Source organism: Microtus pennsylvanicus, chromosome 5 (assembly GCF_037038515.1).
Source record: "Microtus pennsylvanicus isolate mMicPen1 chromosome 5, mMicPen1.hap1, whole genome shotgun sequence".
In the NCBI taxonomy this organism is placed as follows: Eukaryota; Metazoa; Chordata; class Mammalia; order Rodentia; family Cricetidae; genus Microtus; species Microtus pennsylvanicus.
The window spans coordinates 118938929-118965324 of NC_134583.1; the positions used below are offsets into that span (position 1 = coordinate 118938929).

General features: G+C 46.8%; 1 protein-coding gene across 50 annotated transcripts in view; it reads right to left on the reverse strand.

Moving 5' to 3' along the window:
* The window catches only part of Sorbs1 (sorbin and SH3 domain containing 1), a 221768-nt gene that overhangs the window by 69133 nt on the left and 126239 nt on the right, over positions 1-26396 (reverse strand). For 17 of the 50 annotated variants that reach the window (XM_075974008.1, XM_075974039.1, XM_075974015.1 and 14 more), the window contains 10 exons: positions 24398-24424; positions 24159-24271; positions 19006-19731; positions 18009-18374; positions 14624-14765; positions 11018-11047; positions 5674-5849; positions 3409-3472; positions 1655-1729; positions 1275-1337 (listed from right to left, as the gene is read on the reverse strand). In XM_075974008.1, coding sequence (XP_075830123.1) covers positions 1275-1337; positions 1655-1729; positions 3409-3472; positions 5674-5849; positions 11018-11047; positions 14624-14765; positions 18009-18374; positions 19006-19731; positions 24159-24271; positions 24398-24424 — 1782 coding nt within the window. The remainder of the gene's footprint in view (positions 1-1274; positions 1338-1654; positions 1730-3408; positions 3473-5673; positions 5850-11017; positions 11048-14623; positions 14766-18008; positions 18375-19005; positions 19732-24158; positions 24272-24397; positions 24425-26396) is intronic. The other 33 variants (XM_075974041.1, XM_075974031.1, XM_075974016.1 and 30 more) reach the window with 16 other exon arrangements.

The following is a 26396-nucleotide window of genomic DNA, read 5'->3' on the forward strand; positions in this document are numbered from 1 at the left end:
AGCCAGAAAACCACCTGAACATTAAAAAAAAAAAATTAAGCCCAACAATTATTAAAATTCCTCACGTGCTTTTCACATTTGTAAAAAGCTTTTATCTAACTGAATATAATCCGCAGTATGCTAGACATGTCATCTAGGCAGGGTGGGGGCGTGAGAGAATTTACCCTATTTTTAAAAGACCTCTTGGGGGAAGACAACGTCTTCAAAATTTGTGTTGAAGCCTAATTATCTTCATTAGTATGGCTTCTTATGCTCAACTTAAAGTTTTTAACCTTTTAATTTTTTTAAGGCCATTTTTTCCTTTTTCTGTCTCTGAAAATATTGTGTGTATGCATAGACATACATAAACATACCCACTTCTAAAAATGTGTGGCAAGCTCTCTTGCCTTCTCTTACTGTTTATATCTCTAGGCAAAACAGCCCTACTTCCTCTTGTGCCAGATTTCCCATGTAACAGAAAGCAGACCCTGCTATCAGCCTGCGTTGGAAGGTGCAGTGACCAATGACCTAAGAACTTGATACTGGGCCATGAAATCCTGCCTTGAGATCACAGCCAAGACAAAGGAAGCCAAGGGCCCTGTCTAGGACAGGCTTTGGGCCATCTCCCAATCCCATGGGAGTAGCAGGGTTTTCTCCAAGATACTTTCCCTCACCCAGCTTTTACAGCCTTCTTTGATACTGTTCTCCCCCACATCACACCCCCTCCCCCAGCATAAGAAGAATAACTCCAAGGCACAGGCATAGCTGTTCTCCGTATCAGGTCATATTCCAATCCAGCTCTTGTATGAAATGCTTCCCAGTTTAGCCCAAATATTCTTTTCAAGAATATCTCACCCAAACTGACACTTAAGCCTACACACCTCTTCAGGAATTCCCAATCAAAGAGAGACACCCTGAGGACCCATGGCCAGTGACAATCGGGTGCAGTGTGGGAAACTGGTAAGCTTCTATTGTTAATAGCTGTCAGGTCTCCCTCCTCAGCTTCCTGAAGTCACTACCCAGCCATCAGAATACACTAAGTGACACCCCAGATACCAGGCCTTGGGTAGTTGGTAGAAGCTGCTTTTCTCAGAGCCCCACACATTATGAAAGCTACCCCTAAGGTATGCAAACCCTATAGGGGCAGGGATTAAAATGTCATGAGGAGAGGCAGCCTCACAAAAGGTTAGGGGGAAGCAAATAAACAGGAAGATTTCCTCAGCTACCAGCAAAAACCCCACAGTGAGAAGTAACAGCACCAGTTAGGAGCGAGGCACACGATTTCCTGTAATTACCTTCAGATTTAGGACTAGGAGTAGATGCAGGAAACCGGTAGGTAGGAGTGTAAGGGTTGTCCTCTGCAGCAGAGAAAAGCAGTGGATTTGAAGCTATCCACCATGATGCGGAGGAAATGATTAACCCCCGGCTGACACTCTCCAATGATTATCTATCTTAGTGTTATTAAAGCACACAGGCATCACGCTTAGATTAATGAATTAGAAAGGACTTAGTTATTCTAATATAGCACACCATGCAAATGAGTGAAATAAAATGCTCACGGGACGAAAACGAGTATTAAAAACAAAATCTAAAAGCCAAACTGCACACCTATAATGGGACTCTAAGAACTAACTTAAAGCTATGACAACAGATGCACTGTCTAAACTTATGGTACCTTCAGAATTTTGCAGGATTTCAGGAAGTTCAGGGAATTTGTAGGTAGGGAAATAAGGGTTTTCTTCAGGAGTGTCTAGGCAGTGGGAGCACGTTTGAGAGAGAGAGAGAATAGGAAGATACAAACAGAGAGAGCGAATAAGTAGGAATCCACACAGTTTACACTCCTTGAATTCTGGGATACAATAAGCTTCACTAATGATATAAAATAACCTTAAAATCCAGTCTTTTTGCCTGAATTAGTCATCTCAAAACATAGAAACTGTCTCCAATGGACAGAAGCACTAAATGCAAAGTTTCAAATTTCACATTTTTAAGTCAGAGATATGAAATATGATAAATGAAAACACTATCCTAAAGTGATTTTCTTTTCCAAATCAAAAGCTGGTTTGTGCATATCAGAATCCAGCAAACAAGTGAGTGTTAAGTTTTTCAGGTGCCTCTGCCTCCACTAGGGCAGGCAGGTGTGTCGAGAATCTGTAATTTAGCGGTGTTAATCACGAGAGCACAAGAAGACCATGGGTGCCTTGGAGCAGAATCACACATTCTGTGCATATGCATGCATTCATTCCTGCATATAGCCTTCCAAAGCCAGGTCTGAAGGTGGGGAGTCACCGATGGCTCGAAGAAGTGGGCAGTGACTTTACCATGGAGACCCAGTCTTTAGCACCACCGTGATGGAGCTTAGCAAACATACACCTGACTCAGAGAAGCTGATATTTAGGAAGAGTGTAGATCATTCTGAACCCAGCAAAGCTAATTGACAGTGATGTTTAGCATATACAGTTAGGCAAAGAGAGTGGATATTTGTGACTTAAATGGGAACACTGACCGGAACACTATTTCTTTGGTGTATTTCATGGCAGGCGGCCAGACTGGATTTGGGCACAAAGAAAGACAGGATGCTCTGCTCTCAGGAAGAGTGACTCCCTTCCCACAGTGCAGTGACATCCCTGCCTGTCAACTGACAGGCAGCATAGGTAGCAGTATAAGCTTGTAGGGTTGTGATCTGCCAAAGCACGAGCCTGGGGTCCCGCCATCATGCTGGTTCACGCACTGAAATCCCAGGGGCCTCTGGATCTGTAAGCCTCTCGCTCTAGTGTGTCAGCTCACGACTGATTCTCTACCTGCCAAGCTCTGGTCCCCAGTTGGGGAAGCTTACTTCGCACACTAGCATAGCCTCGGAGATTCACAATAGCATCGCACTTCACAGGGTCAAGCGTGTTCCCATTTGAATGGCCACCACACCCTTCAGAGGACTGGAAGCAGGCCAGACACAGAAAGATACAAGATCCACTTAAGAGCACATAATCGCCTGAAGGCAGGCTCCAGGGAAGACCAGTTTTCTGAACTCCCAGTCCAGGGCTTTGCTCATTTGATCTCCTCACAAAGCAGTCATGGGCTGACACAAACTATTCCTAAAGCTGGAAGCAGGTGGGAGACGGAACTGCCTGTTCTCCAGGCAGATAGGTGTGGGAGCATGGGCGGAGTACCACTCTCAGCCTCCTGCGCGGCACAGCAGGTGGAGGGAGGACTTGCAAGCTGACCTCAAGTCCCAAAGCTGAAGCAGGCCCAGGTACAACCCTCCCACCTGCGCTCTGCGGGTGCATGGCCAGAGTCAGGCAGACCGGTACCTAATGGAATCCAATAGACGGAGCGCACTCCTGGAGTCAAAATGAACTGAGAACAGGCCCATAGCCAATCGACAACAAATGCCCACAGAATCACATGACTTATGTAAGTGAAAATTGGTACCTCTGTTCAGCTTGTGGATCTGTTTAAACATGGTTTTGTACCAGTCTTTCGATCTCTCGGTATTCTGGAGAAAAACAGAAGCAAAGGGTAAAACAATGGGCAATTCAGAAGATCTATGATGACAAAATCAAAACCAAGCAGGGTGGTACTAGGATCGATCCCAGGGCCTTGCACATGAGGCAAGCGCTCTGGCATGCGCATCCCTAGCTGCAGCATTGAGAACTTCCTTTAAAGGCAAAACTTTTGAGAAAGCAGTCATAATAAAAGACTCAGATATGATTTTGAAAAATGAGATTTGGCCTAAGGATGTAACAGACAAAGGCAGATTTGAAGTATGCCATGCTTTCTTTCTTTTAAAAACACATGTTTATTTTTAATTTATGCATCTGAATGCTTTGCCTGTATTAATTTATGTGTACCATGTGCACACAGTGTTGGTGGAGACCAGCAGGGGGCATCAGAACCAGCCATGTGCACCCTGAGTCTTCTATAAGAGCAGAAAGTGCTCTTAACCACTGAACCATCTCCCTAGCCCTGTGCCCCACCTTCCTTAAAATTTCATTTTTAGAGACAGTCTCTCTCCACACACAGACTTCATGAAACTGAAGCTAAGCCCTCCCAGAACCACAAGGCAATAAATCCTTCTTATCACAATCTACCTCTGCTTCTTCTGGATTATTCTGTACAAATGTATGTAAGTTACCTTGCACAAAGCCGTGTTTAAACCACATACATTAAAACAGAACCCATATGGCAGCCAATTCCAGGGTTTTCATGCTCACTGGAACCAGGCCTTTTCCAAAGACAGAAATAAAATAAGGTGGCTGAATAAGATAATGTCACCCCCATTTTACAGATGAGGGAAATAAATAGAAAACAAATCAAAGTGCATTGTCCCACATAGAGCAGAGTCAGAAAGTAGAAGGGCCAACTAGCGCAGCATTTGTAGACACTCTGACACCCACGCATCGTGAGATCTTGGGAGTGATGTGATCCTGCACATCCCTGCCTTTTTGATGCTGTGTGTGGATGTGTGTCCTCTGTAGTTAATGGCTTCTCTCCCAGGCAGGCAGCACTGGGAGGTGCTGTGGAAGTTTAGGAGGTAGGGCCTAGTGAGAGGTCCTTAGACCACTGGGGATGACTTCTCCATAAGGATGTGGGATGTCACCCTGCCATCCTCTCTGCTCCCCAGCACACTGTACAAACGCTAACTTTAAGAACACCCTTGCCATGATGTGGGGTGTCACCCAGCCATCCTCTCTGCTCCCCAGCACACTGTACGAGCACTAGTACGCCTTTGCCATGATATGCTGTCCTTGTCAGAGGCTCCTGCAGAGCAGGCTGCTCAAATTTGGAATTGAACCTCCCTAACCATGATCCCAGATAGGCCTCTCCTTACTCCATAAGCAGGCTGTGCTGAATATTCCTAACAGCACAGCTAAGCTGACTGATGTAGCAACCTATGAGATAGTAATTGCTCCACCACCCAAATGGCGATATAAGATCATGTCCAGCATAGGAGCTTCGATCACTCCCTCTGTTATTACATATGGCCAAAGTAGAGTTCTCCAAAGGCTTAGACTACTACTGTTTCTATCTACCCTCTGAAAGGAAAAAAAAAAGCCCCATTTTCCAAATGGAAACCAAAGACACATATTACAGCCAGTGGTCTGATGGACATATAAGGAGGAGTGGGATTAAGTGGGAGTAGTATGACCCAGTCACAAGGGGCACGTTTTCCTTCAGGAGCACTGGCACACCTGGCCCAGGAAGAGGCCTGTTGGTCCTGAAGGCCTTGAAGGGCCTCCTTTGCCTGGTGGCCTTGTCCTGCTTACCTTTCATGATGAGGCAACTCTTATCCACGAATCTCCCTCCTGAACCCAGATACATAGCCTCCCTTTGCTGGGGATGCCCTTAACTCTGGAACAAGAATTGCTGATGGGCTCCACGCAGTGACAGTCTTGCCTATGGAGCATGGGCAGCCCAAGCCCATTGGCTGCTCTGCTGCAGGAAAGTTCCACAACTGTGTTCCACCCAGGCATTCCTTTTCTCAAGAGACTTAGTAACACCCTACACCTACTTTGGAGAAGTCTGGATATGCTCACTGGGGTGTGGTTTGTGCTGGTGTCAAAGACAAAATCCCTCCCCTCCAAGCCACAGTGACCCCCCCACCCCCAAGAGGGCTCACAGACACACAAGGTCACATTCTTGCCAGTACTTGTTTAAGATGAAGCCCAGAGAGGACCCGAAGATCCACATTCGTACCCGGAGTGGGATGCCCACTTCATCCATAGACACATTGCTTAGGTCCTGTGCGCTCTTCACCACCCGCCTGCCGCTGTCATCTTTTGCTCTCCTTTCTGGGGCCCTGCTGGGCGAGGTGAGTTCTGCTGGGGTTGGCACTGAGTCCTGCTCTCCCACTCTTCTCTCTGAGGCAGAATCTGGAAATGAAAAGCAACCACAGGCTTAAACTCCAAAGCAAAAAACTCTCCCACAGTCCAGCTAGGGGAAAGGGGCATTTGCTAACTTCCAACTGGAACTAGCCCCACGTAGGTCAGGGGTCAGTGAAGTCCAGCCCACTGCCGGCCACCTGCTTTTGTAAGTAACGTTTCACTGGAACACAGCCACAGTGGTTTGTCCACACATTGTTTATGAATGCTTTTGTGTGTTACCATGGCTGAGTATGCTGTGGCCACATGGCCTGCAAAGCATCAAATGTTTCTTATCTGGCTCTTTAAGAGAAGCTTGTAGAGGTATGAAATTGTTCTGAAGATATCAGAAAAGGTGAGGGAGCAGGTAAAACCTCAAGGAAATGGTAATCATTACTGGAAAGTTACTTTTTTTTTTTAATCTTGAGAGTCACTTAAGTCTCCTCATTTAATGTTCCCATGCCTTAGTTTTCTCATTCAAAAAATGTGGGAATGACATTTCCATTGGCAAGCTCACAAAGATGCTGTAAGGCAAAGTGTTCAGACAGCTAGGCATTGCTGGGTGCTCATTACAGTTTATTTAGCCTGGTTTAAACTGGAACTTACAGAGAGCCAACAAACAAACCAAGAATGGTCCACAGATTACATGGTCACTAGTTACTGTCTCTTTTTCCAAGCCAGACTATCCAGTTAATGAAGGTGTTCCCTAAGTACTTGCCAGGTGCTATGCCTAGTATTCTGCATGTAGACATGAAGGTGAAACCTCTCAGACTCTTAGTCTTCAGGGGGGCTTATACTTTAGAGGGCGAGCAAGGAGAATCAGAGTAGTGAGGACCGACAGAGGAAGTCAGCACCCAGCTTAGTTGCAGAATTTAGTTTCAGAGCCAACTTCTCTAAGAGGAAGGAGTCAACCAGATGAAAAGAAAGTGGAGGATGTTCCTGGCAGAAGGAACAGCATCATCAACTATGTGCCATCTTGAGCTATTCCAACTTAATTAGGTGCCTGGCATTGCACTAAACTCTTCAATAAGACAAGAAGAATTCATGGCTTTAAATAAATAAATAAAATAAAAAGGCCTTAAGGCATCCAGGAGATGCTGAAGGGCCCAGCTGACATGCCTTGGCAGGATGGAGTTTTACAGCTACCAGCACAAAGATGATGGCAGATCTTTATGGCAGAAGGAAGTGAGCAAGCGGAGCCCAGGAAGTCACACACTGAAAAATACGAAAGAAACAGGCAGAGAAGCAGAGAATCCCCAAGTTTGTGTGGGAGACATCCGAGCAACAGGAAAGGGACAAGAACTCTGCGAGAGCGATTTCAGGAGGCCAACAGGAATGGGCACCAGATTGCAGAGAAAGGGACACGCGTGAAAAAGAAGCAGGGGTGAACTCATCACAGAGGAAGAACTGTGTCCGATGGAAACAGGGGGACGGCAAAGGGGCTTAAGCCAAGCAGGGCTGAGGTCTTATCAGTGAAGACTAAAGCAGGTCTCTCCCCCAACCTCCATCAATTAGTCGTTACACCCTGACTGAGACGTGCAAAGTGCTGGCTGGGGAACAAGTGTCCTCTGGCAGGAAGGTGGGATACGAGGTTCCATGCAAAGCTGTGACAAAGTCAGAGGTGTCCATGTATGAAGAAGCAGCTGAGGGGGTGGGAACAGTGTAGCTCGCATGCTCAGGTTTCTAATGCTTGATCTACTCAACAGAGTCACTTTCCCCTGACCTCAGACAAGCTTCTTATGGCCTTGCTCCACCTATGAGGGCAGAATGGTTTCTAAACTTACTTGTCAATCTAAGGAGGGCTTAGAAAGCCCAATCCCCATACCATTACCACAAACCTCCAAGGAGGACAGGTCAGACTGTCTTCCTAGAATTTCTGGAATTTCTCAGGAAATTCCAATGCAAGGCCAAAGAGCTGTCAGAAATCTCCGAATGTAAGAGGATTCTGAGTTACCAGTCTACCCTTGACTTGGTCTCCGAACATTCTCCTCCCGCCTGGAAAGGCCTTCCTCAAGTGAAATAAAAAAGGGACCAGTGAGCTGATTCAAACTCTACCTTGCTTAGTATTTAGACACTATGAGATGATGTCCATAGACATGTGTTCAAGGCTTCTGGACCAAGTAAATCTTCTTTAAAAAATGCAATTTTCCAGTTACTTTGTTCTAAAAAATCAGTGTGTGTCCCCCGCCCCTTGTTTAAACTTTAGAGGCTTAATGTCATGGGATTCTGACACATGAAAGGCTCAGACCCCAAAGGAAAAAAAATGTTACTTGATACAGTAAAACCCTAAAGTGACACAGGTCAAGGCAACCCTCTGAAATTCACAGTACACCTTCTGATCCCTTACATCATATTCGAATCCCTTACAAGTGTTTCTTTCTGGTTTTACAATATGCTTCAAAAAGCCTTGAGTTGGGGGATAGAGAGACAGCTCAGTGGTTAAGAGCACATGCTAGTCTTGCAGAGAACTGAGGTGTTTCCCAGCATCCACTTGGGTAGCTCCCAACTACCTTTAACTCCAGTTCCAAGAGATTCATTGCCCTCTTTAGACTCCAGGGGCCCTAGGCACACACATGGTATTCATATATTCATGCATATAAACACTCATACACATAAAATAAAATCTTTTTTTTAAAAAAAGTTTTGAATCAGTAAACAAATGATAATGACAACCTCAAATGGGGTCTCTCTCAGGAGGAGGTGGGACAGATTTTCTGTATATCCAAAGCTGCGTGACAGTCTAAAGCAATGCTTATATTCCCCTGGGGGAAGGACAGTGGTCTCTCTACACTCTGTGTAGTATCTGCAGTCTTTAACCAAGGGGACCACAAACCACACAAGGCCAACACCACTAAGTCTCCATTCCCAGATAACTCTCCACAATGGTTCCTCTTGACTGTCAAGTTGACTGGAGTCATATTAGTGAAGTACATCCCTGGATATGCCAATGAAGGCATTTTCAAAGATGATTAAATTGTGAGGACTCTGTCCAATCCGTGGTTTACTCTATCTATGAATTCAAGATTTACTACTGGAGGTTGTGAAGTTGAAGCCTAGTTGAAGCCTGGTTGGGGGAAGCATCTCACTGGGCCATCATCTTGTCCTGGCCTCCTTCTCTTGCTGCTTCTCTCTGCTTCATCTTCACCAGGGTGTGAACAGCTCCACCAGGCCCTCTCTGCCATGACAGACTGAATCTCCTAAAACCACCAGCAACCAACAACTTCCCTTCCTTGAGGTGTTCTGCCAAGTATTTGGTAACAGCAATGAAAAGCCAAATACTCTTCGATTGACTGCTGAGCCCCGCAGATGTTCACTAGGACCGTGCTGAAGGGAAAGAGGCTGGCAGTCCTGTGTTTCAGACCTACAGGTATTAGGTAGATCCTCATGTCCTTTAGAGAATTCTCTAGAAGCTAGAGAATGCCACTCCAGGAAGCTCCTGGAGACCAGTGGATCTGTTCTCAAACTCAAGGAAACCCAGGGCATCGTGTGTTAAGCCTGCCTGCATCATGCAGAAGCCATCCATGAACATGGCCCTGTCCAGTGCGGACAGCATCCTCCTCATTCCAGTCACAGACAACAGCCCCTGAAGGCAGGACCATAAATTAGCACCCCCTTTCCCACATGAGGAAACTGTGGTACAAGAGGTGATGTCATTTACCCAGGGACAAAAACAAACAAAAAAATCTCTGGGTCTCCCAACATGTAGTTAGATGCTTTTTCCATCAATTTCAACAATCCTTCCAAGCTACCATAGGTAGGAGATGTCTCCCTCTCCCCCATTCGTGTGTGTGTGTGTGTGTGTGTGTGCGTGTTTTCCATCCAGGGCTACCTGGGCTGGCCAGTGGAATAAAGTGTGCTGGAATCTGGTGGTTCAAGGAAGGGCTGTGAAGGGCACCTTGAGATTAACCATAGTTCTGGTCCTGTAGCCAAGTCCTGATAAAGTTGAGAGGGTGTGAGAACCTCATGTCCTCCCCAGTCAGGCTCTGCCCAAATCACGAGAGCAGCGGTATGCTAAAGTCATGCAGAAACCACGTAGCAGCTGCTCAGAAACTGGTGGCTTCAGCTCCTCACTGGATCAAAGGTTCTTATGCTAGAGCTCATGAGCCTTTGCTCCGTGTGCCCTGTGTACACACACAGGCTTTGTCTGGATGGCGAAACAACTGCCTTCATTAGCTCCTCCCAGGGAGACCACAAGCAAAGGACAGTACTAAGCCATCATGCCACACCACTAGCTGCTGATAGGCAGTACAGCGCCCTTCTGCAGCCCCAGAGCCTGCCTCTGCACCAGGCCCAAGCGTGGAACTCAGTACAGACCAAAGCCAATGCGAGCACCTGAAGACCACAGCGCTTCATGCCTGCCTAGCACTCAGCACAAAGCTTGGGGCAAAGTCACCCACTAGCAGAAACAATCTGGCAGACATGGCCACTTTCCTCCTTCACAGAAGAGAATGGGAGTGTGAAAACCAGGGTTGGAAGCAGCAGGAAATGGTTGAATACCTCCATCCCTGGGTTTCTCCAGGATCTCAGCCTCCCTGGCTTGGCACTGTCTCATCCTGCATACCCTCTTAGGAAGGAGCCCTGACAACTGACTGTATTTGCGGTCACTCCACCATCAGGGACCTTGGTGATTACTTAAAGGTGTAGTCAGCAAGGAAGGAAGCGGCATCTGCTTGGGATCCAGACTGCTACCCTTGTCTATTAAGTATACCCTCTTGAACTGAGTCCCAGTGAGTTTTGCAGGAGATACGGACACCAGCTTGAGTTCAAGTGGCAGCTTTGAGTACTGTGTGGGTCTGGGAGCGCTCATTTAGACTTGTCACCCGGGGCCATCCATCTACTGGCAGAATTTTTTTTCATTCAGAAAGGAAAGAACTTCCCACATTTCCCAACCCCTGATTCATCTCAGAGAGAGACAGACCAACAGAATGTTCTTTAGAGACCTTCCATTGGACTGGGCACAGTCTGGTCTGGCTACCTGGGTGCACCTCACAGTTCCACAAGGCATGTTTACTACTGTGGTTCATGGCTCTGTCTGCTCCAGGGTATAGAAACTATTCCTGTTTGCATGATCCCTGTGGCCCATCAATCAACACAAGGGAAATTCAGAAGACTGTGCCGATTGGACACTGGCTGGAACAGGATCTGAAGATAGCAGGTAAATAAACAGATGGCTCACCTACCTGAAAGACTACTGAGTCGTTTTTGCTGTTCTGTGATGAAAGAAAAGAACACAATGTAAGTGATATTTATCCAGCACCCGGTAAGGCAGAGAAGTCCCAGCATAACTAATTAGGACCTCACACTCTGGTCCTTGCTGTTTTCTAGGCTTGGGTGTTAAAACACACAGCCCAGCTGAGGCAGCGGTCATTGACGTAGTGAGAGGTTCCCCAGCTACTGGGGACCTGGGCCCACCGAAGTGTTTTAGGAGTCCCCTCTTGTTTCAAGGTGATCTCATCACTCATGACCCTTCCAACCACTCTGGGTTCACACAGACCTCGTAACATCCCAGACTCGATACCTTTCGGTCAATATATTAAGGATCAGACATGACAACTGCCATCTCCTGAGCTTGCCAAATGACAGCCCCGTTGTAAGAGCTTTTTTATCTAGCACTTGAAATCTTAGCAACAGCTCGGGCTGTTAGGTACAGCTATTTTCCTCAATGAATGTCCTTAGCACTGTGGCTTAGTCACCGAACATCTGCCCGCTCCCGGGTAATAAAGAAATTCTAAAAATAATCAGTATTAGCTAGGGGCTACGGGGTTAGATTACTCAAGATAACACTGAAGACCATCTGGTTCTAGAACCCATATCTCCAGCTTCCAGTCTCCAGCTCTTCCCAACCCTCGTGACCCCCCTCTCCCACCGTCCTTCATGTAGTTGCTCACCCTCCTAGGTAATCATGTGGAGGGGAGCCCAAGGTCTCGTTGGCAGCATCCTGTGTGCACTCACTATTCGATAAGCACACAAGTAACCTTTACCCTCTACAGCTGCCAAATATCAAGCACAGCGATAAAAATAGACCATACTGGTTGGCCCATGCATGCCATTTTCCTACCCCATGGCTGCATTCCTGTTCTGACGCTAGAATTGGTATGGGGAAGAAGTAAACAGAGCAGTGTGGGAGCTCAAGGCCAGTGGACATAGCAACTGGCCACCTAAGCTTTGAGCAAGAGACTCGCACCAGCTGCACTAGAGCCTAGGTGAGTATCAAGCTCAGCTGGGAGGGCGACTTGCAATGTGACAATGACCAATCAAGTAACCACGTGGCCTCAGTTTCCTGATCTGTGATGTCACGGTGCTATGGTATCTAAAGGGATCTATGGGTGCCACATTCTGTTCTGCAAGGTGCCAGCCGGGTCTTCCTTGTCGCTCCTAACTTCGAAGGTGTGCAACGGCTGTTCATTCACAGGATCCTCTGACCGTTCCTGTCCACAGACCTGCCTGGGAACCATAAAGGTCTTCCTTTCCAAGGTGGTCCATTGCCAAGCACAATGGCCTGCCTATAAACTTTCGATAACTCTGGAACCTTGTTTTCCTATCCCATCCCCAGAGTTCCTGAATCTGAACTGCAGGTTAACTAGACTCTCATGATCCAACACACAATAGAGGCAGAAAGGTCCTGAGCAGGGGGCCATGTGCCTCTTTTAGCCCTTCGGGTTTCCTGAGTCAATCCCTGATTGGCTGACTGCAGGTAAGCAATGCCCTGAACACGCTGGCGTGAAAGATCAAGAAAGGGTGGAAAGGGGACCGTGCTGTTCAAGGCCACCAGAGTCAGGCCAGAGGCTCAGCGTCTGTTTGTCCCTAATGGCAGGAGGCTGGCTGCAGGAGACAGGGTCATTGCCAAACTGTGCTCTGTGGCAGTCTAGACAGAAAGAAATGGAATTATTTTAAAAGATGACTAAAGTAGAATTTCAGATATAGAATAAAGTTATCACCCCCTTAGGAAACCTTGCAATAGTTAAGAATCTGTTCTGTGAGGAGAAGCAGAGACGCTAGGCTGGGAACATTCCAAGCAGTACCAAATACATTTGCTCCAGACCCCACTGATGAAGTTTCCTTCCCACTTCCCTACCTCTCCTGCCTTACCTGGGATGAACCCATGGTTTCTCTCTTTCTGGGAAACCACTCATTAGTTTAAAGAAGATCCATCCGCCTGTAGCACTGTTACTCTCACACTTTTCTGAAGGACAATTCTCATTTTTGAACCCCAAATAGGACTTGGTCAAAATAAAGGCAGGAACCGAAAGTCCTTTTTGATGAATAAGAAAATTTCACTTTATTCAAGGAAGAAACAAAGAGGGAACTCAGGCGTTTCGGTGCCTGAAAACGTCCCTGTAGGTGTTGTCAGAGGGACTTGGCAAAAGCAGCTGACATTACGCTTGGCATTTCCCAAAAACCAAGTTGCCTTGGGAATAAATCCCGATTTTTAAGAAAGTGTCTTTCTTTCTGGGAACCAACTTGCTTTTTAGAACAGTGAGTCATGAAGGAGTTCACAGAGAGGCTTTTGCTTTTTCCTGCATTTTTCTTTGTTCTGCATGACAGACCCTGGCAAAGAGGAGCCGCCAGGGAGGGGGGCAAGGCTAGAAGGAGAATGGCCACTTAGACGGAGCACTCTTCTGTCCTTTGAAAGGACACTGGGGCCACACAGTGCAAAAAAAGACAGACAGAAAGAAAAAGAACTGAAACCCACTAAAGCAACCATTTCAGATTTGAGAGAACATATTTTAAGTGAGAGAAAATGCTTTACGCATCGACTTTCCCAGTGAGAAGGAGGAAAGAGAAACTTCTCCTCAGTATGGAAAGCAATGGAAGTTAGATTTCAGCCCCATCTTCCCTAAGGGAGAGGCAGGAAGGGGAGGACACTATGGCGTGGGTGAGGAAGGTGACAAGAGAAGACTGAAACCAGGATGTGCTGTTCCCTGGGTTCCACGCAGAAGAGCCCTCTCCGGGGAGATGGCCTCAAAGTGTCCCATGTCATGGCAAAAGGACTCTTATAAACTCAAAGTTTATTCCTCTATGCAACTCCAAAGTGGAAAAGTTGGGATTTAGAACCATTGCCTGAATCTTAAAGCAGAAAGGTAAAAATATATTATGACTACTTCAAAGCTTTTGGGTTTTTATTGACCCCAAGGCCCCTTCAGAGATGCAGCAGGACTAACTGGAACAGCCAGAGAAACAACAGACACCAATCAGAACCCCTAAGCAGAGCTGTCTGGGCCATGTGGATGGAAGCAGTGCAGACAGACATATGAGTCTCCATCAAGGAGATTGCCACTGAATGGCCACTTACCACAGAGCCTGCTGTGAGAAGAGGACTAGCCAATAACCAGAAGACAGCCTAGGAGCCTCTGTACAGAGCCACAAAGACACGCTCTACATGGTAGACAATCATCTATTCACTGTTTCCTCTTTTGAAACTTGGTATTGAAAACTACGCTTTCTAGAAACTGACTACTTTGAACGAAGTCAGTCCTTTTATGACAGCAATTAAAAGACATATTGCAGGCACGTTTGAAGCAAAGCCCCATCACAAATCATACAGCGGAGAACCAGACACACACACTTTCATTTTAGCACATGAACCGTCTGCAGATAAACACACAAGACGAAAGCACAGCAATGAACTTGAACTAGCCCAGTCTCACAGATACCTGACATCATTCCAGATCAGGAGCCTCTGTCTAGGATTGATCAATCTTGTGGGTCCTACAAGAGCTGGGACGGATGGCCTGGGGCAGGGTTGGGGAGAATTGCAGACTACATCCTGCAAGAGACTGCCTTACCTCGATTGTGCTGCAAGAGCACTATGGTGGGGTTGACGATTGTGGTGGAGGGGTAGGCAGATGACGGTTTGCTTGTTGGAAGGAAGGCTTGGGAATCAGTTTCAATATGGGAAGAAGAGACTTCGTTTAATAAAGGACTGCCCTGAAAAACAAAACATCAGAAAGAAGAGTGAATACAGGATATCGAGAATGAAGACTCTGTAAGAAGAGGGAAAAGAAACCTCTACAAAACGTTAACTATAAACAAAAATGTAACCCATGAGTCCATTCCAGTTAGAAGTTTAATCTGGAAATTTATTCTCCTTGTAGGTATTAGTAAGGGGGAGAGAAGAAAGGTAAGTAAATGTTGCTGAAAGTCTCAGTATCATCCATTATTTTCACCTAGTAATAGTTGTGTATCAATCTGGTTACTAAAAAGCAAATTCAAATCAAAATAGAACAACATGCAAAACTCATGCAATTCCAAATGCGATCCAAGAACGAGAACTGGTTAAGTGGGAAAAGTCAGGGAAGTTAAGGCACCCTATAGAGAGATATCAGACAAATCATGAGAGAAGAACAGAGGAACCCCCTTATAATGGTTCTCAGGAAAGTTATTACGAACTTCAGAATCACTGAGCAAATTCAGCAGCTTTGGCTTCTGAGATCTGAGGAGGATCCTACCCTGCTGGGACGTTTCTTCACTGAGCATCAAAATAACAGTTCTTTGAACCAAGACATGGGAGAATCTTGGCTTTAAAAACTTGAGACCGCCCCCAGAAATATCAACAAATTACTAACACTTTGATAATCTGCTGATGGGGATAATGGCAGCCTTTTGTTTCCTCTACCACACTTATAGATCCTGCAAAGTTTTTATTTTATATCTTTCAAACCTTAAAGCAAAGATGGCAATCCTCATGACCTAGTTCTGGGGACTGAATTCAGGGCTGAGCCTGTGCTAGGCAAACATTCTATATCCTCAGTCCCAGGAGGGCATTCTTTTCCCTTTTTCTTTTGTTAAAGACAGGCTCTCACTATATAGCCCAGGCTAGCTTGAAATTCTCTAAGTAGACCAGGTTGGCATCAAATTCAGAGATCCACTTGCCTCTAGGCATGCATCATTATGCTTGGCAAGACGGCATTCTTAAAGGTGTTTAAGAACAAGATATTGGTAGCTATTTTTTTTAAATTAAGCTCAGAAACAGCTACTATATATACACCTGCAAGACAAGGACCCCATGCCTCCCTCTTCTGCCACCATGCAACACAATACCCTGCAAGTAGCAGGTGCTCAGAAAAATACTGTGTGAATGACAGGAGTTATCTGACAGCAAGGAGTGTGTGGGCTAAGCTTTGTGGCAATAGAATGCAGGTTCATCAGGAGAGGTGTGGGTTTCAGCACCCTGGACAGCTCTTGCCACACAGTAGGGGCTTTGTCACCAATGCCTTGGCTGGGCTTTCTTTTAGATGTTCCCTGGATAGGGAACTTCTATGAGCTCAATTTTGTGAGTAAGATCTTTTTCCAAGGCTTGAGGGGTTTGTCTCAACTTACGGCCTGGATGCCACCCACGGGGCATCTAGAGGGGAAGTCAAGCAGTCTGCTTTTAATCTCTTACTGTTACCTAAAGCCAAAGTAAACGTTATTAAGTCAACTTCTGGAAAGTCTACTGCAGAACAATTAGGAAAATTGGACAGATTGTGTACACTATCTCAACTAATCTGTCCTGGCACACACACACACACACACACACACACACAAAACAAACCCCAATATGCAAACGTAGAGCTAAACAAATGCCCAAAAGCAGAGTACATACCAGGATGGCTTATAGCAATATCTGAGTGCACTCTGCTAAGACTCACTCTGCTTGCTGCACAGAGAAACACACTAGCAAGATATCAGTACATCCTAAAGCAGAATGCCTTCAAATTCACCTAGGAGGGGAGGAATACATCAGTCTGCATCAGAGATGAGCTCCAAAGCTCAAACAGAAGAGCCAAACTCGTGGTTACAGCTGCCCTGGTCCTGGTCTAACTGCCCTGGGCTGTATCTGGAGATCTGAGAAGAGGTCCAGCTCATGATGTCATAGTTCTAAGCTTCCTTGTACCTAACACTTTATTACAATTTCCCTATTGAGCCAAATAAGAACTTTTCTTCCTGTTCTCTGATTCAGCTTAACAAGCTATGTAAGCTAGTTTTGTTAGCATCTTTCCTCCAACAAAGGATGCTAGTAAATATTTAGCTCGATCAGCAAATACTCGGCTCACTGTACATCGGTAAGTGGTGTTTATGGCCTCAACATCAAAACCCTTTAGATACTTGCAACCAAGTGAGAGGCCCTGGCCCCAGCCCCTTCCTAGACCTTCCAAATCCATGATATATAAACTCGATTTCTCTAGCCTAGAGAGCGGATGTATTTTACCCCCTCCTCCAGACCATTTAAGAGCAGGAGCTCTGGCTTGTTGTAAGTGTACCTGTGGAAACTAATTGCTCAAAACCCGGTAGGGATAAAGCCATCACTAACTAACTAGTTACTCTAACTTCTTCATTCACTAGTCCTCAGCAATGCAACCAACAGTAACCAAATACTTCACCTATGCTGAACTAAACCATGAGTTCCCATCATGGGAACTGTGACTATTCAACCCCACTGAACCATATGGCCCGTGAGTGTCTTCAAATTACACTTTATGACGCCATACATTCAGATTCTCTTATCCTGGGCTCCTGGGGAAGGAGACATACTGTGCCGGAAGCAGCTGGGCCAGCTGCGAAGAGACTCACACTGAACTGTCAAGATCTTCTAACTTCCAACAATTATTGTCGCCAAAATAACAATGACCTCTTCCTCAGGGGCCCTAGCAATTATCTGTCTTGTGAGAGAAGGCCTTGACACACAGGTTTTCAATCCATTTACTCAATTAAACCTCTTCTCCCCCTTCCCCCCATCTCTGTACTTCTGATAAAAAGAGAGCTCACTTAGGGAATCAGCCCAGAGGGAAACTGTTCCTCACTCACAACCTCTCGCTCCATCATTTCCACACCTGCCTACGGCTCTCCACAGGACCCTGCAGCTTTCCTCAGCCTTCAATGCGATCTCTGTCAGGTCTGAGTAAAGGCCACAGGTGCTTCTCAAAGGAAAGACAAAGTTCCATCAGGAAGACGTGCACTTGCAATAGAGCAGAGAAGAGAAGATTCTTCAAAGTCAAGAGCGGTCACAGATGGCCCACAGGATGTACGGGGAGGCATGCACTCGGAGACAGCAAACATAGGGCCAGCCATCACACAAGCACAGTGGCCAAGGTCTCCTCAGAACTTAGTACTTCAGTGAGAAAGGGAGGGTTTTACTGCCAGAAGCAGACATTCAGGAAGCCATGGGGAAGGGGGGTCCAGCAAGCTTACGGTACTTGAGACAGCTCCCGGGAGGTCAGGCTCCAAGCCTCTGTGGAGGTCCTCCGGTATGGGAGGGACCAGCGGAGGTGGTGGTGAGGGTGGTGGCCTCTGGCTAGCAGGGGGGAGGGAGCCACAAGCACTGGCTGGCTGGCTGTGGTGGGGCCGCCTCTGAAGATGAGGGGGAATGAAATCATCTAGTGTGGGGAAGGTCAAAGGTGAGGCAGCAGGGGTGGTCGCCGGGATGGTGTGGACGCAGCCAAGTGGCCCCAGAGATGCCGGAGTAGTGGCAGTGCCTTCTTGCCCTCTGTCAGTATTAACCAGGTAGAGAGGGACAACTATTACCTCAGACGAGGCTTGGCTGGAGGAGGTGGCATCCTGTGGGAAATAAGGGGTCGTTACGCAAAGGGGACGGCAGAGAGGCAGGAATTCCACATTTAAACAGTTGCGCACGGACATGCAGTGATGCACTTGGAGAAATATTTAATCAGTGCCCTTTCCACAGAGTACATGAGACAGCCAGTGCTAGCCAGTGCTAGCCAGCTGGCCTCCTGACACTCTATGACACAGAGGGAGCCCCGTCCAAGTTCACTTTCCATCCATCTATTTTTGAATCCTTTTAACACTTTATGAGGGAGAAAGAGAGCAAACAACAGAATACGCAGGCAGGCAAGCAGGCAGTGTCTAACGCCACTAAACCGCCACACAGCCTGCAAGCTTGGGAGTAAACACAGCTTCTTTAGCACCGTCTCATAGGATACAAACACCCGATCTTACCACATCACTAGTCTATGAATTCCACGCTCTGGCATCCTGAGACATTTACAGACAAGAGACAGGGAGACAGAAGAGGCTACGCTGGGCAGTCTAAAGCAAAGAATTCAGGATTCGAGCGCTGTAGCACTAACGAGGAGAGGGACGGTAGGGAAGCCCAGAGAACAAGGGAGCCACTCGAATTGGTTTTGAAAGAGACAGCATAGAAGACACACACACATTCCTAGTTTCTTGCCTTGGCTGGATAACACGGCTGCAAAAGGTAAGTTTCTTTGTTCTTCTGGTTTTCGAGATCAGAGGTAACCTGGGGGCCTAGCACGGGAGGTCTCACTGCATCTGGGAACAAAGCCCATGCCCCCAGTGTGGGATTCTCACCAAGGTTACCAGCATCTTTGCGGTGGTCAAAGAATAGCTTGGGAGGGTCAGGAGGAGGAGCAGGGGGTGGTTTTCCTGTGCTAGCTGTGGCTGTGCCAGGGACAAGGCTGGGTGCTGGTGCCTGGGTGCCTGCAGCCTCCGAGGGAGTGTCTTTGGCTGAGTCACGTGCAACAGGAGGGTAGGTTTCCAATGTTGCCCGGCAAATGTTATTGGATAAAGACGGGACATATAAGCTGCTGACCTTTTTATTCCCTGTGGCCTCACGATGTGGGTTAGAGCTCACATTCTTACTGTACACTAATCTGGAGGCTACATAGTGTTTCTGGGGCTGGGAGGAAGCATCAAGGACCATGGACCCCAAAAGCAATGAACCAGGACACGTTGCACCTTTGGGAGCCAATCTAGCTGCCAGGGGAACAGAGATGGGCTGAGGCAGTGAGGGGTCCTGCTGGATGGGGGTGCTGGGTGGGATGTAAGGCTTTGGTGAGCTCATGTAGAGGGAGTCTTTGTGGGTGCCGTGGACGGTGGGGAGCTGCCATGCAGAGCGGTCCTTTTGAGGGAACGGAAGGCGTGGGGGAGACAGGACCTTTAGTAGTGGTTTCAAGACATGACATGAGAACGGGGAGAGAGAAGAGGAGGGGAGATGGAGAGAAGGATCATTAGACACAGCAGCACTGCATGATAAAAGACAAAACAACTCTCGGCAGACCTTTGAGCAAATCCTTCTGGTGCCCACAGCTGTCGTCTGGGCAGCTCCAAGGACTGACTCACACTTACCTGCAGGGCTGGCCTGACTCACAAGCCAGGGAGACCTGGTCAGCTCCAACACCAACGCTTGTTTGGCTGCATCTTTATTGACCCCCTGACTCAAGGACATGCTCAAAGGCTCACCTGCCAGTGAATGACGCCCCAAAGTTGAGTCCTCTTTCCTCCCCAACCCCCTCTTCCTCAAGACTCTCATTGAAGCCTTTGGTTTTAAAAGTTTAAGTTCATTAGACTTGTCTGAGATACTTTAATTCTTTCCCAGTAGGAAAAAGAGAAAGGGAGGCCCTCCTGTGTCTGTGTTCCCAGGAGGCAGATGCCTTCCTTGAGCCTCCGATTCAGCTCTCAATTCTACAAGCAGACAAAGTTCACTAAGGGGAGGACACTGAAAACTGAGTCCACGTGTTTTCTTTTCTCAGAAGAAATCATCTGACAGAATTCATCACTAAGAACATAGCTGAGAATGTTGCTCAGTTGGCCAGGCACGTATAAAGCTCTGAATTCAAACTCCAGAACTATAATCAAAGGGCATGGAGACAGTCGAAAGATAAAAGCAGGCAGTCTCCCACGTCTGAGGCACAGGGTCAGAAGAAGCCTGCGCCATTTGGCCTATCATTAGCCTATGGGGCTGGGCTGAGTCTGGTTTATTCAGTTGGTCCATCACCATGCACAGGAAATCATTCCTATACAGCTTTAGTCACAGGGTGAGGGCAAAGCTCTGGTGACAGGCTGAGCTACAGTTAAAACCCGTACCTCTCCCCTCTCCTCACAACAGCTTTCCTGCATGGGTCTCAGTAGGCAGAGGGACAGGAGGCATGCTGACCCTCCAGCCTGGTCCTTCTCAGCCAACCTGTGGTTCACCTGGGAACTAGACTCCAGAGAAGAAGCACCAATGCTCCCCCCGCCCCCCAGACTGTACTCGCTGGCCCTGATCTTCAGACTTCAGCCCGAGAACAAAACCAGAACCATCCTTTAAGTGTACACATCTGAAAGTCTAGAAGTTAGTGAATTATGGCAGATGTGTTGTAGTCAAAACCTAGGAAGGGGCTGGGAAGATGGCCCCATGAGTAAGCTGGCTTGGTCTGCAAGCATGAGGACCTGCGTTGGAATAGCCAGGACTGAAATAAACAGCTTGGTATGTCTGTAAAATCTTGTAACCCTGATGATGTGGGGGAAGAGACAGAGGGATCCCAGAGCTCACTGGCCAGCTGACCTGGCTGAAATGGCAAGCTTGTGATTCAGTGAAAAGCCCTTTCTCAAAGGCATAAGACAGAAAACCATTGAGGAAGCCACCTAACATCCTTCTGTCTTTGTATATGTGCACACACATGAGCACAGCCGCATATGCACATACCTGTGCCATACACACTGATTACACTGAGGCTAGTTCTCATTTTATTTGATATTTTGTAGGAGTTATGTGGAGAAGGGAGAAGGCGTTAGAAAAGGGGACTAGTTGAGACAGTGAAAAAAATCTTTATGACGCTGGATTAGACTATCATCCAGAAACAATGAACAGCCTACAGCTAAAACCACATCTCTGTTTTGCCCCACATAGTGCCAATGGAGTGTGGCCATTTATACGAGCCCCAAACCCACAACCAAGAGGCCCTCCTCGGCTTGATGAACTTAGACCAAGTGCTGGGACCCTCTGCAGTCTAGCTTACAATACCCAGACACAGCAACTGAGCTAGCTCCCACCACTGGGACTGTCAAGTAAGGATGGGGCTGATGAGAAGCGAGCAGAAAATCATTTCGCTCTGGGCTCAGATTTACTTTGACTTTGCACTAGAGTATCTTGCACATTATTATTTTTTTTGTCCAAACATAGAAATCTGTTTCTATGAGTTTTAAACTTAATTCAGCCATGGCCATGTATGGTACTAGGACTGCATGACATCAGGCACAAGCCCTCCTAGGGTTGTGACCTTGCAGAGAGGACACTTCCCCAGAGTGTCCACAATACACACAGAGTCAAAGGACTTCCTGTCTCGGGGCTTCTTTTAACTCTAGAGGAGGAGGCAGTGAGGCTAAGCAAGGACACAAAGGAACAGCTTTTTGCTCCAATCTAAGGATTGCAGCCTAATCTGCCCCCTGACCACTAATGAAATTCCACATCTTTTTAGAAGGTGGGCCTATGGGAGAGGGGGGCTATTTGGAAAACGTGAGTTCATAGTTTATATAGTTTCCAGAAACTTTCCAGAAACTGCCAAACCCCATCTCTACTAGGATTACCATGCTGATGATGACATCACAGAAAGAGACACTGTGGTTCCGTGGTCCGGGGAACAGCAGGGAGCAAGCCCAGGTGGGCAAGACATAGGATTCCCACCTAGCCCATCTGTCTTCTGGACCCCAACTCAGTCCTGAAGGGAAGACGTTCTGCCAACAGATCCATAAACTCCACAGGGCTGGAACAAAGCCAAGCAGTTGTCCACCTTGCTTTGCCTTTCTTGAAGCCCAGGCGTAAACAGAGCAAGCACTACACAGTTACGAATTCACGAAACTAAATCTGCAAAGTACTAGACATCCTTGACGTTCAAATGGCAAATCTTACATCGGATGGGCAGCCGTTTGCCAGTCTCCCTGAGGGAAGCCCAGGAAACGTGAAGTTGAGTGACCAAGAGATCGAAAACACGTGCTGACGTAGAGAGATATCACAGGATGCTCAACCTTACTATCCAGCTTCCCTTACGAACTCCTTGAGGGCAATGTTCAGTCCACTGGTTTGAGTACTAGTACCTAACAAAGTTGTGTTAAATGCAAGTATTTTCAAAGGACTCATTTTTATCTCCCATGTGATATTTTATTTATTTATTTATTTATTTATTTATTTGGTACTGGAAAATGAGTCCTGGGCCTTGTTCGGGGGTAAGATTTTCATTTTCATCCCTGAAATATAACCCTACCCTGGACCATGTTTTTGTTTTGTGTGTGTGTGTGTGTGTGTGTGTGTGTGTGTGTGTGTGTGTATCACAAAACCAAGAGGCATTGGAGGGTTAGCCTTTGGGGCTCACTGATGGTAAAAGGCAAGGTACTTCAACCTCTGCTTTGACTAGATCTTGTTGTGTTCGAATCTGGGTAGAGCAATAGTGCCCATCCTTGAGACAACGCGAAGAAGCACCACTGCCATAGACAACACATTACATGCTCAGAAAACTTTCAGAAATGGGAAAATTCTGGCAAGTCTTTTAACGAACAAGTGATCTCTGGGAGGCCAGGCATATCCACAGCTCCTGGCTCCAATCAGGGCCTAGGTGTACAAAGCTGCAAGTGGGAAGGTAAGTCAAGGCAGGAGGGAGAAAGGCTTTACTGTGCAGCCTTTGGACAAGACAGATGAGGGACAAACTGAAGAATGGAGGGGTCAGGTCTGTTCTAGGAGCATTAGAATGAGGCAGGGTAGCTTGTACCACCCAGGGATCGTCTGAGCAGTAGCATCCCCTATAAGGAAGATGGCTCCATTCCATGTTAGTGGTTCCTCCTTATACAGCATCCTTCACACACCACTGGAATGATAGGATCTATGCCTTTTAACAAATAACAAAGTATAGAGAGGAGAAGGAAGAAAGGGTAGAAAACCACCCAGCAGCAACAACTAAAGCCGACCCTACTCCAAACTGTAATAGCAGTACACCATGCAAGTACTGACCATGCCTAACCCGGTTTAGCTTTCAAGATCACACGAGATTGTGCGGGTTCAATACCGTTCATACGGTGGTATGGCTGTAGATGGGGGATTTTCTATTGCAGAGATGAGCTGGATGTTGAGGTCAGGCTGTGTGTGCTGCCATTGTGATTTCTGTCCTCAGGCCCTTGGGCTACTGGGTTTATGGTCTGGTCACAAATACCTGATGTCCCTCTGTGACCACAGTGTTCAGAGTCTCAGCTTTAGAAAGTTAATCGTGTAAATATGAGGGTTTCCTCTGATTATGTTCTAAAGAATCCCTTAAAAATAAGCTCAACCTGCCCAAGGCTAAATGAATTCCTTCTTTTAGAACCCTTCCACGTGTATATTAATCCTGGAAAATAGCAGGCCTATTTCCAACAGCCACATAAACCAAACCTCACCCCATACTCCTGCTCCCTTTGATCCCAACTCTCCTCCTAAGAAAGCTATTTCAGAGAAGACCAAAGACTGGACTCCTGTTCCACAATCCAGCTGGGTTAGCAGGAAGCCACAAGTTTGGGCTGCCAAATTTGAGAACAGGCACCACCACTGAGTTCCCACCCCATCTGTGGGCACACACCTACCTGGGGCTTGTCAGTAGAAAGGCTGGGATGCACGCTTCTATAGCCCTTGGCAGCAAGTGGGGAGGGCTGGGCGTTGCCATTGGCATCGGCACTGGATGAAAGTCTCCACTCCTCTGTGGCAAGACAAAAAAACAAAAACAAACCCCATTACTCCTAGGTAACACCCGCTGGCTTTCCTCAAATTCAAGGATCCCAGGTGTACCAAGGCACACGAGGAAAGAAGGCATGCAAAGCCATACCTGCTGGAGGGTCCTCTGGCTCCAGGCCTGTGCGAGGAGCAAGAAGGATGAAAACAAAAAGGGAAAAACAGAAACGGTTACGTTTTGCGGGAAGCAAGCATGAGACACACTGACCGATGAAAATCAGCAGCCCTGGCCTGACACAAAACACCCTCAGTCACCACGGCCCCATTACCATAGGAACCCACTTGAAACCATGATGTGTTCACAGGCGCTGACCTTTGAGAACACAAGGCTACATTCACAGGAATGAAGAAACAATTGTTCCTTGACATTCTTACTTTACAGACTGAAAGGCAAAAGAACTCTCTGCTGCCCAGCCCTTCGCAGTCTCATTCCGCACCCCAAAGCTTGCTGTAGGCCAAGCAGGACTGCACCTTAGCGGGCTGAGTTAATTACTGGACCCTCGTGGTAGGACATGACGGAAGCCTCTATAGCACGGTTTTGGTTTTGTTTGGGGGGGCGGGCTTGTTTGCTTGTTTGTTTTTTGATCCCTGTCTTCATCCCATTACACAAGGCACTGAAACATTCACAATACGGGCTGAAGAGGTGAAACGACTTTGTTACATAATCATGAAGACCAGAGTTCAGATCAGAAATTTCAAAGGCTTTGACATGGTATATAGTATCATTCTTCTTCATATTTTTCTATCAGCCATTTAAAATATAAAAGCCATCTTAGCCAATAAGCTGGATTTTGCTCGTGGCCAGTTTGGCCACCCCTACTCTTGCAATCCTTTAACATCCCGTCTCCTATTTCCTAAAAAAAAAAAAAACCTTCTTTTCTCACTCCTGTAGAGACAAGCAGGGGACTCACTGTCCTTGAAGTCTAAGCCTCTACTTAGGTGTGGGTCTCTCAGACCAACAGTAGACTCCCCAGATGTCAAGTCAAGATGTGCAAACATTAATTAAGCACTTTTCGGGGGGCCAGACATGGCTCCACTTTACACCTATTTAGTATTTAATTTAATTAAATGCTTACTGTACTTCATGGATGAGAAAGGAGAGAGGCCAAATGCTTTGCCCAGATCAGAAAGCCTCACACAGAGGGATGAAGCAATACAGTAGCAACACACAAATCTAAGTGGGTAGGGAGGAGGAGTGGATCTACAAGGGGCCGGGAAGGGGAAGGTGATCAAAACACATTTTAAGATCTTCTCAAAGAATACAGATATTATTTCTAAAATATCCTTATTTAGGAGGAAACAACATATTGTCACACCCCCAAATCCAGAATTTTATGGTGACTCAGTTATATTCTCTTGTATAGGTTGCCTATTACATCTCTGCCACCGCCTTACAGACAGCTCATGGCTAATTGTCTTCTCCAAGAGCACTGTGTTAAACACTCATAGGGCATGTGCTCCATACATGCTGCTATGACTGCACTGGAATGGCTGGGTAACCGGAGCAAGGCTTTAACCACACTAAATTTCACATTTCTTATCTGTAAACCAGGATCCCTCCTCCTTGACCTTCTCTCAAAGTTGCCGAGGAGTCTGAGATCAGGCATGTGAAGGTAACCATTTAATACTCACTGCTAGCTAGGTGCCTGACCCAGACAGCTTCCTGTACCTGGCAGCCCCAAGAATACAGGTGACATTCTGTGACAATGGCCCTTCATCCTCTTTACTCTAACACTTTTAATCTCCCTTCTTTTCCAAGTCGCTATTTCTAGATACCCCTGTTGGGCCACTTTTCAGATGCTCTTTATATATACACCAGATAGCAATAGGCTCGTCCCTTGGGGATGGAGGCAAATGTAGCACACAGACTCAGGGACACATTCTTTTGCTGACTTTTCGGCTTCCTGTTGGGTAGGTTCTATTCAAGTCACACTGGAAAACAGATATGTCATGAAAACGGAGGAGTGACTGTTCTTCTAAACTACTGGCATCAGAAGGAAGTCATCCTCATGCAATCAGATCGCTTCCTGTGAGCTCAATCTTCTGCCTTGTTGACTGCATCCTCATGACTCTTTCATGAATCACAGGACCAA